This window comes from Sinocyclocheilus anshuiensis, unplaced genomic scaffold (assembly GCF_001515605.1).
Source record: "Sinocyclocheilus anshuiensis isolate Anshui unplaced genomic scaffold, SAMN03320099.WGS_v1.1 scaffold1075, whole genome shotgun sequence".
NCBI classification, from domain to species: Eukaryota; Metazoa; Chordata; class Actinopteri; order Cypriniformes; family Cyprinidae; genus Sinocyclocheilus; species Sinocyclocheilus anshuiensis.
Window position 1 is genome coordinate 1,632,777 of NW_015544163.1, and position 11,609 is coordinate 1,644,385.

Here is an 11,609-nt window from a genome sequence, read left to right on the forward strand (position 1 = left end):
TTTAATATAAAATAAATTAAATATATAAAATATATATATATAAAATATACATATATATAAAATACATTATATATATATATATATATATATATATATTCTATGTAAACAAGTAATTGTTAACTATGATGTAACTTTATTGCAGTTATGTTATCAACAAACTTTGCATAGATTATAGCACAAAAGACCATTTTACAAAAATAAATATATAAGCAAACAATCAAATAAATAAACCTTATGACTGAGCATGACCCGGGACTCTACTAAAACAGTTCACACCCCCAGTGTTCAAACCAAAACTACGCCCTTGTTTTGTACTCTTTGTTACTTCTATCAGCTGTTTGGACTCTCATTCTGACGGCACCCATTCACTGCAGAGGATCCATTGCTGAGCAAGTGATGTAATGCTACATTTCTCCAAATCTGTTAAAATGAATCTGCAGCTTGAACGGCCTGAGAGCGAGTAAATTCTCAGCAAATGTTAATTTTTGGGTGAACTATTCTGTTAAGATGGGACTCAAAACCCAAAACAAGACAGCAATTAATTTAGATTCCATTATTGTGCTTGCCTATTGATAAACCACAAATATTGCTTTTGTGTGTTGTAGGGGGAGGATGAGGTACAGATCTCATTCCACGGAGTGGTTTACATGGATCTGGTGCCGTTGTTGTACCCTGGAGTGCAGCGTATACACGGGGTGTACCGAATCTACCCCTTTTATGAGTCTGATCTGCTGAATAAGGTGAGTGAATATGAGTCACAGCCACATGAAATGAATCATGCTTCAAATGAAGATCAGAGATGACAGAACGGTCTGACACCATGTGAATTAAACTGTGACACTTTCAGATCAATGCAAAAAAATATTTCATTATATAAAATGACTCAAGATATTAAGTCTTGTTTTAAAAAATGAAAATTAAGTTTGTGTTTAAAGGAACACTCCACTATTTTTGAAAATAGGCTCATTTTCCAACTCCCCTAGAGTTAAACAGTTGAGTTTTACCGTTTTGGAATCCATTCAGCCGATCTCCGGGTCTGGCGGTAGCACTTTTAGCTGTAGCTTAGCATAGATCTTTGAATCTGATTAGACCGTTAGCATCTCGCTCAAAAATGACCAAAGAGTTTCTATATTTTTCCTATTTAAAACTTGACTCTTCTGTAGTTGCATCGTGTACTAAGACCGACGGAAAATGGAACTATAGCTAGGAACTATACTCTCATTCCGGCGCTAAGCTACAGCTAAAAGTGCTACCACCAGACCCGGAGATCGGCAGAATGGATTCGAAAACGGAAAAACTCAACTGTTTAACCCTAGAGGAGTTGGAAAATGAGCCTATTTTCAAAAATAGCGGAGTGTTCCTTTAAAACAAGAAAAATATCTGCTCACAGGGTTAGAAACATTACTTTAATTCAATTTAACTTTAAAAATAACTTTAAACGCTCACATTTTTAAAAGAAAGATACATAATATGCTAAGTAATTTTACTTCTCAATATCTCAAGTAAATGTACCTTGATTTAATAATGTTTAGATATCCGTACTGGAAAATAAGATAAAAATAGCATTGATTAAGAAAATCATTTGAAGCTAATGTCTCCAGTATCATTTTAAGTCTGATAAAATTAAATTAATTTTAAATTTGGCTTCTTGCCATTGTTGCCTCTGTCTTGCTCAGTTGGGGTTTAAAAGACAATTAATATTCAATCAATAACATTACCGATTTAACTGCACTGACACTATTGGATGAAAACAAGATTTGAACTAAACTGAGCTGGATAATGGCACTTACTTTGCAACACTGATGTGGTTATTGACCTGAATTGAGCTGAATAATGACACTATTGACTTCTGTAGAGCTGCTTTACAGCTGAAATGTAATTTCTTTTCATAATAGATTTTACATTAATAACACTGTGATTTTCTTGTTTATTAATGTGAAGCTGCTTTGAAACCATCAGTATTGTGTATATAAATACTGCAAATGTGACTTGACTAGTTTGACACCATAAAAAATGAATAGTACTTTGATAAAGCAATAAGCCCCAAGAAGCCGTGGTTTACAGTGAATTTCACGCCCCTTAGCTGTTATAAATTCACTGTAAACCACGGCTTCACGGGGCTTATTGCTTTTAAAAACGGGATCCGCTTTATAATCAATATTTTTAAATGGCCCATTCAATGATACAGTAACAAAAACATACATACTATCTTGAGACTGATTGTTTGACAGTGAATCTTATCTTCTGTGCTGTTCCAGACTCAGAGGACCTACAGTGTTTTGAAGGAGTTGAGCAGAACACCGGCAGCACTGAGCCGAAATCGAGCCAATTCCTCCGTCAACTCCTTAAAGGCTTTTCAGAGTAAAACCATGGAGAACCAAAGAGGAAACAACGATGTTTCCAAAAAGGTACAAAAAAAAATCACAAGTCAGATCTTGTTAATATCCTAATTACTTCTTCTTTAGTGTTAATACGTATTTGGAGATGGTACCTACTGAGAACCAGTGTTATTTTAGTATCATTCACTGCAGAAAATTATTTCCTTACTTTTTTTAAAGGGGTCATATGATGCGATTTCAAGTTTTCCTTATATCTACATATATGCACACAAAGCATACGTTTTTACTCAAATGAGACCTGATAGAGTTCATGGGTTAAGATCATTTGGAGCAGATGCCATCTCTTCCCCTTTCCGTGCTGCAATGGGGCTCGTTTTCGATATCCCCCCTAATTATATCCGGATCTGTGGCTGAGAGACGCTTCCCAAACCAATTAGCTGTAATAGCAGCAGATTGCTGGGTGAATCATCTCCTTTGCTTATCTGCCCCTCTCTGACACCCCGTGGCTCCGCAGCAGATGGAGAGAGGTGAGGAACACACAGCCGCTCCACCAACTGAGCATCTGACGCCGCAGCTGCCCGCGAGACAAATAACAGCCGCTCAGTCAACACACACAAACACACACACCTTTATCATAGTCCCAGAAGAGACACTCAGATGTGTGTCAGTGGAGTAACAAGTGAGACACCAGTATGAGTTTAGAGTTATAAAATGAACATCGATTATTTGATCTTGAGAGACTTTGATGAAAAAGTTTGTATTGAGATCTCTGACTCATGTTGGCAAAACTGAGCGCTGTTTGAAACACTGAAATTAAAAAATATTTTTTATATTGTCCATTTACTCTAATTAGACTCCATGTATTCTAATTGCTGTCTAGACTGAACAATTGATAGTAAATAAATCTCAGAATGTTTGGATTATTTTTTTTATTTTTATTTTTTAATGTTTTTAAGTATTTTATTTAATCAAATAAATAAAAATATAAAAAAATAAAAAATACTGTAACTGTAAAATAACTTTTTTCGATTTGTTTTAAAATGTAATTTATTTCTGTGATCAAAGATAAAACATTTATTTTATTATTATTATTATTATCAATGTTGCAGTGCTTTTTTCAGGACTCACTGATGAATAGAAAGTTAAAAACAGCAGCATATATATATATATATATAAATTATAATTTCTTTACTATTATTTTTGCTCAATTTAATGTGTCCTTCCTGAATAAAAATATAAATTTCTTTAAAAAAAAAAATGTCTTAAAAGGGGTGGTTGATTGTGATTTCACTTTTTTAACGTTAGTTAGTGTGTAATGTTGCCTAGAGGTGCACGTAAAAATCTGTTCATATATGAATCGCGATTCTGTCTTTTAACGATTCTAATGGATTCACAAGTTTCAAAATCAGTGTTCTAAAGCAGCAGTTCTTAATCCTGTTCCTGCGTTCCCCTGCTCTATACACTCTCTCTCACACTTATTTTCACATAGCTATACGAAGCGTTAAACATGGACGCGCATGCGTTCAGTTGCCGTACTGTATTAAAGCTTTAATCAGGATAAAACCATATATTAAAAGCTAACATAAGCAGTAGCATTTACACATAACAGCGTATCTAGAAGAATGAGACAACAACAAACAAAAAACATAGGCCTACCATTAAAAGCCGTGCTTGCACAGGTTCTGCACGATCCTCTTCAATAATATCCTCTGCTTCTCAATCGGGCTCAAACTGATAAGCGATATTAACGACGCCGTTGTTTACAATACAACCGGAGCACATGCCGCTGAGGTGAGGGCCGGGACGTTTAGATGTGCACTAGTGGCGGTTTAGCCAATCACAACACACTGGGCTAGCTAACCAATCACCTATTTCTGAGGGCGGGGCTTCATAAAAGCAGGAAATGATCAGCGAGTTTCTCAGAGAAGGGACAGAGCGGTGTGGAATAAAGGTAAATTATGTGAAAAATAATGCGTTTTTTTTTTAACTAAGCATTAACACATGTTAGACTGCACCCCATAAACACAATCAAGCCTAGAAAAAAACCACTGAACCACCACTTTAATTACATATTGAATGGTAATGTATGTGTATACTATGTATTTTATAATATAATATTTATTTACATCTAATATATTATGTATTTAATTATATGTTTAATACTTACTAATCTAGCATGAACATTTTTTTGATGAATTAAAATGCCAAAAGAAAAGCATTTATTTGAAATAGAAATATTTTGTAACATTAATTGTCTTTGTCATTTTTGATCAATTTAATGTGTCCTTGTTGAATAAAATAATTAATTTCTTTCAAAAAAATATTACTGACCCCAAACTTTCGAACAGTAGCGTACATCACATTATGCAAGTAAAATAGATTTTAAATGCCGTTTCATGTTTATTTTAATACACACAAAACATTTTATAAGTAAATAAGTATGGATCTACAGGATGTTGTCTTTTCTACAGCCGGATTCCCAGGGAAAATGTGCTCAGACTGACAGCTTGTCTGGACTGGAGCCTCAGGTGAACTCTGAGGGACAGGTCAGTTCATCTGTCAATCACATAGTCAAATGAAGCAGTGAAATATGAAAACACTCTTGGTAAGGTATGATTTTCACCTTTTTCCCCTAAACTTTTCTTATCGTCTCAGATGTACGCCGATTCGAGATCGTACATTATTATTGAAATTGCTGTGGAAAAGCCACTGGCTCCAAAGAGACCGCCGGAGGAGCTGGCCAAACGGTGATAGGAAAGAGTTTCATTCAAATTCAAAGCATTGCGTCGTCCTCAGATATGCTACTTCATGTGAGTTGATTCTGTCTGATACAGGGTGATGGAGCTGGTTCCTCCCAGACCTCCACTGCCTCGACGGCCAGCAGGAGCAGAAAGAGTAAAAACAACATTTGTTCTTGATTTCTCACCGCTTCTGTCATTAATTTTTTTCTCACAGTCAGATCTGTGGGAAATCTTTTGTCTATAACAGTTTATAGCAAAACAGAATGGCTGAAATGTACTATGAAATGCCTTGGTCATACTGTGTTATAAATAAGAATAATATGAATCTATTATAAATATGAATAATAATAAATGTGCTTGATATTATCAGGCAGTACAGGAATACCAGTCTCAGATAGCGAGTGTGGCCGCTCAGGTGTTGGATCAGTACCAGCAGCTGTTCGGGGCAGCGTTTCTGCCGGGTGGGAAACCTCTGGACCCAGTCCTGCTGGAACAGCGTAAAAACCAGCTTCTCGGAGAGCTCAACTACTCTGGGAAATACTTTGCCTTCAAGGAACAGATGAAGGTAAATTTCAATCGGGTTAAATGTGTTTTTGAAGTCCATTTGCAAGGTTACTTGCAACAAAAAAGTCATAATTTAATGTTTCATAATTCCTTTTCCACCCTCTCTCTGACCTTTAGAATAAAGCAGGCTGTTTTCTATACTATTAGGGAATTTATTAATGTGTTGAATTAGCTTTTATTTTTATGTTTTTAGTTTTCCTTCATTTTAGTTATTTTATTATGTGATTGTGTGATTTTATTAGGTATTTTTCTGTTTTTATTTCAGTTTTAATGTTAGTAATTTTAGCACTTCATCTTACATTTTATTTTAAAAGATTCCATGATTTCATTGCCCTAAATGTTACTGTACGTTTAAGAAAATTAGTTTTAGCATTAGGGAGTAGAAATCTACCCTCTGTTGCTCGTCTAGTAGCATATTCATGTGACTGAACATTAGATTGTAATTGATTATACTGATCCAATGGAGTTTTAAAATGTAAAACCTTCCATGTTGATAACAGTATTGCAGCAATCATCCTATCTTCCACTCTTTTAAGATCCATTTAAGATCAAAGTGCATACAATTAATATTTGTACCATACAGACACTGGAGGATTAATCTCTCTGCCTTATTTTGTACCAACTGGAGTTTCCTCAAATCCTTTTTTTGTAGCATTGGCCCATATTATCTGACAATAGACCATGACAATTTATTATCCAGGGAGATACCCAATAGTTCTGCTTCCTTAACTTGCTGAATAAGTGTTTTATTTATATATAATTTCAGATCCGGTTTGGACCGTAGAGAATAATTAGACCCAAATACTATACTCTTTGTTTTAGATGTATTTAGTATCAACTTGTTTTCTAAAATCCACTTTTCTATACTCTCCAACTCCTCATTCAAAATAGCCGTCAATTCAACCGACGTTTGTGCAGATGCATAAACTGTTGTACCATCTGCTTACATTGTTAATTTAGCACTTATTAATACCAAATATAAATCATTTGTAAAAATGGAATACAAAAGTGGTCCTAAACAGCTCCCTTGTGGAACTCCACATTCAATTCCCCTTCTATCTGAATAACTTTCGTTAAAAAAAAACTCTCTGTGATCTATTATCTGAATAACTTTCCATCCAAGCATACATCTTTAGTCAAAGGCATCATTTTAGCTTCCTTCCAGGCCTGTGGAAATATTGATTGCTTAAAGGTGACATATTATGCCCCTTTTTACAATATGTAATATAAGTCTCTGGTGTCACCAGAATGTGTCTGTGAAGTTTCAGCTCAAAATACTCCACAGATCATTTATTATATAATTTTGAAAATGCCTATTTTGAGTGGAAGCAGAAACAAGCTGTTTTTCGGGCCTGTGTCTTTAAATGCAAATGAGCTGCTGCTCCCCGCCCCCTTTTCCAGAATAGAGCTGCGCCTTTACAGCTCGTATCTGCTAAAAAAATCTGTTTTGGTTCTGATTATCATGTTTATCGCGCTGAAATCATGCGTTTTAAACCATATGAGTTTAAACTTCAGATATAAGGTTTTCTGAGCGCACACATCCGAAGCACACGGACAGAAAGTGGCTGTCACAGCATGTGAGTACTAAACTAAGTTCTCATTCACACAAGTTTACGTTAAAAACACACGAGTTACAAAGACAGTCGGTTATGTCTGTGAAGGTAAACAGCTGGGAAATAAATCGCTTGTTTATTTTAGATCTGTGTGGCAGCAGCAATATACATTAAATAAATCAATAAATCCACTGCTCTGTTGTCTCCTCTGAGGCTGGGACTCTAAATAGTGTTCTGTGCTCGTCTGTGCAGCCAAAGACAGAACAGTTAGCATGTTCTGCTCAAACTTTCACCATGGCATTAGAGCTGGTACACCGTTGTCGGTTGCGAAATCAAAATGACGGTGCCTTGAGAGGAAGTTTACAGATTAAGGGGCTGTAATATCATAATGAGATCCCTTTGTCACGTCACCAAGGGAGCGAAATCAGACCCGCTTGTTTTCTCAGACGCTTGCAGAAAAAGGCTGATGCAACAAATGCCTCGTTTGTAATGGGTTTTCATGTTTTTGCCTCGTCGCTCCGGCCGGGACATGGCATCACAGTATGTGAGGGGCGTAACATTTCCGTCTCACGCTTGAGGTATTCGGCCAATCACAACGCACTGGATAGCTGGCCAATCACAGCACACCTCGCTTTTCAGGCCGATGAGCTTTGTAAAAATCGACGCGTTTCAAAAAGGCGGGGCATAGAGGAGAAACAGTAATGTACAGTATGTGGAAAATAATGTGTTTTTTTAACTTTAAACCGCATAAACACATTTCATTACACCAAATACACAAAATAATGTTCTTTTTAGCAGCATCATATGACCCCTTTAAAACCTGGAAAAGTCAGATTTTCATGATATGTCACCTTTAAGACTCCTATTAAAAATATGACGTATTGGATCAGACACATAATCTATGGCTAATCGGATAAGATTATCATCTATATTATCTATCCCTGGTTGTTTGTCTTTACAGACAGATTTTATTAGCCTTTTCACAGTTTCTTCTCCCAATTCAACAAACTCAAAATAACAGTTCTTATCTCTCATGTAGTTCTTTATATTAAGAATTGAAGAGGTATTTTCTGTCACATATGATATTTCTTTCCTCAAATTCTGTATCTTACTGCTAAAAAAATCATTCAAATAATTGGCAATTTCTTCAGGTTTTGTCATATAAGTACCTTCACAGTCAATTGAAGTAGGTTGTGGAGACTTCTGTCTTCCCATTATATTATTAAATACCTTCCAAAGCTTCTTCCCATCTTTCTTCTTACTACTTAACTGTAATGTATAATATTGTTTCTTTTTCTTTTTATTAAGACCTGTGATATAATTTCTCAGTTTACAATATTTCTGTCTATCCGTTACACTACCAGTTTTTTTTTTTGCTGTTCTCATCGCCTCGTCTCTCTGAGCCATATAATCCTTTAATTCGCTATCAATCCAGGATGCTCTACAATCCTTTATAATGAATTTCTTAACAGGTGCATGATTATCAGTAACTGGCTGAAATTTTCTAATAAATAATTCAAGTGCATCGTTTGGTTCTTCTACACCATAAATCTCTGACCACTTTATATTACCAATATCCCTCAAGAAAGCTTCCTGGGAAAACCTCCTATATGACCTTTTATACACAATTTTTTGCTTAGCTTTGGATATTTTGTTTTTCCTTGCAATCACAACTGTATTGTGATTTGTGATCACTACAACCTACTTGGACTGATATCGCTGTCGTATACAAATCTTCATTGCTCAAGTAAATATGATCTATACAAGATGATGTGGACTTGCCCTTATTATTTATGCTTATTCTCGTTGGTTGTCTAACCATCTGTTTCAATCCACATGCATCTATTATATTTACCAATTGATTCTTTAAAAAGCACTCATGTACTAACCAATTAATATTATCTTTCGAACCGATTCGGGATAATCCTCATTTATAAAAAATATTCGAACCCTTCAGCTTTCTCGCGTTGGCATCACTCGATCTCTGTCCTTGATTCTTTAAAACGACACCATTGTTGGGCGAGGCCAACTCCGGATTTCATCCTTTAGGCCTACTTATTAACTCGTTGAACTTTCTGTATACTGATGGTGAGGGGGTCCAGGTCCAATTTATCCTTAAAAAGAGCCAACACCATCTCTTCTGAGTCTGAAACCTTTTCATTCTCAGCTACAGGAATTCCATCAATAATCACATTCTGACGTCTGGTCTGGGCATCTAGAAAGTCTGTTTTCCCATCTATCACCAACATTGATTCCGCCAGTTTATGTATGTCATCTTCATTTGATTTACAGTTAGACGACAAACTTGACGCTTTTAAATCGTCCACCTCCTTTTGTGTAAATTGGAGGCTAACTTTTAACTCTTGCAGCTCTTTCAAAATAGTCTGTTGCTCCATCAATTCACGCACCTGTTCATGTGTGATGTACTGTCCAGAGTCTTTCTCTTTATCCTTACGACCAGCCATGCTTTCCCACAGGCAACAAACACAAGGTATTGGCGCCGACCTTTACTTCACTCCGCTGTGCTTCAAAGCGATACAATGTATCGTCGAGTTAAACGTCTATAGCTTGATGTAAAATGTCTATAACTTGATGTAAAATCGTTTTATTTTTTTATTTTTTTTAGCATCTTCTGGAGTAAGATGAGGACAGGTGTGACGCACTCAGGTGTGATCTATCTATTTTTCAATAATTTTATTTTATTTTATTGATTTTGTCATGTACATTTGTCTTTAAATCATTTTTATTTCAGTTTTCGTAATTTTAGTACTTACATTTTGATTTATTTCAGTTAGCTGCCAAGGCAGCATTTCTAATTTGTAAAGTTTTTAAGATAAAGAGTTTAAAGAGTTAAGAATAAGTTTTTCTTCTAATATTTTATTTTATTCAGCTTTGTCTATTAGCAAAAATAGTTTGAATACTTTCAGTTTTAAAGGGTTAGTTCACTCAAAAATGAAAATTCTGTCATTAATTACTCACCCTCATGTCGTTACAAACCCGTAAGACCTTCGTTCATCTTCGGAACACAATTTAAGATATTTTCGATGAAATTCGAGAGCTCTCTGACCCTCCATAGACAGCAACACACTGCAATGTTCCCAGGTCCAGAAGCGTAGCAAGGAGATCGGTAAAATAGTCCATGACATCAGGGGTTCAACCGCTATTTTACGAAGCTACGAGAATACTTTTTGTGCGCAAAGAAAACAAAAATAATGACTTAATTAAACAATTCTTCTCATCCCGTCTGCGGCGGTGCACCGCCATTGTGGAAAGAGTTTTACGATGCATGCGCTTGCTTCCGCTTCATGTAAACAACGCATGCACGTGCTGACACATGTGCGTGTTAATGTAAGCAGTAGCACCACGTGCATGCGTTGTGTCAGATTTCATCAAAAATATCTTAATTAGTGTTCCGAAGATGAACAAAGGTCTTACGGGTTTGGAACGACATGAGGGTGAGTAATTCATTCCCTTTAATTGTCAATAACAACACTGATTGTTTTGGACTTCTATATGTAACATTGTTCTGATTCATACTGTTGTTTATCAGAGCATGTAAATGAGCTCCTGATGTTGTATGTGGCAGTACTCTGTGGTGCGGATCGTAAGAGAGAAGATGTTGAGGACAGAGGCTTTCTCAGACCCTGAACAGCTGCAAGCGTTCCTGAGTCAGTTATACGTGTTCCTGGTGGACGAGATGCATGCTGCTCTTAATAAGGTGATGCCTCAATAAAATCATTTCTGTTATTTGTTAGGGGAAGCATTACTGTTACTCATACTGAGGCTTATTGATCTGAACAAACCTTTAACCTTTATTATTAAGCCCTGGTGCTTTATAAGTGTCTGTATTATCAGTCTGTGTTTTTCATGCACTGATTCAGACTCTGTCAGTGGACTCTCAGGACGCTCATCAGGAGCCTGTCCTGAGCTGTGCTCAACTCAAACACTTCGCCAGAGAGGCCGAACTCAACACGGACTACCAGCTGGCAGCACAGTACTATCAGGAGGTGAAGCATCACAGCTCTTCTGCTGCTTTAACATACTATCATACTAGATTCCCTCTCTACCCATCCTAATAATGTACACAGCATGCTTTTCACAGTAGTTTATAATACAGTGTAAAGTACATTATTCATTGTAGTATATACAAGTATATACATTGTTTCATACTGAGTCATATTTTACCCATAAATCAAAATTAATATATACGAATATATATATCAAAATTTTTCATCAAATATATAAAAAAAAAAATAAAATATATATATATATATATATATATATATATATATATATATATGCTTATATTTTTAACATGTAGCTGAATTAATGGGTTATTGACTTGTATCTGAAATACCATATATTATTTCCATTTACCTACCATTACAAGTAAATCCACATTATGCAAGTGC

The 11,609-nt window shown here is 35.7% G+C and overlaps 1 protein-coding gene across 1 annotated transcript in view; it reads left to right on the top strand.

Annotated features, from left to right (window-relative positions):
- The window catches only part of LOC107695707 (cilia- and flagella-associated protein 70), a 26,024-nt gene that overhangs the window by 5,067 nt on the left and 9,348 nt on the right, over positions 1-11,609 (top strand). Inside the window, exons 9-16 of the mRNA XM_016495729.1 lie at positions 606-740; positions 2,259-2,408; positions 4,811-4,885; positions 4,995-5,086; positions 5,174-5,234; positions 5,451-5,645; positions 10,784-10,915; positions 11,079-11,204. Of these exons, the coding sequence (XP_016351215.1) occupies positions 606-740; positions 2,259-2,408; positions 4,811-4,885; positions 4,995-5,086; positions 5,174-5,234; positions 5,451-5,645; positions 10,784-10,915; positions 11,079-11,204 (966 nt within the window). The remainder of the gene's footprint in view (positions 1-605; positions 741-2,258; positions 2,409-4,810; positions 4,886-4,994; positions 5,087-5,173; positions 5,235-5,450; positions 5,646-10,783; positions 10,916-11,078; positions 11,205-11,609) is intronic.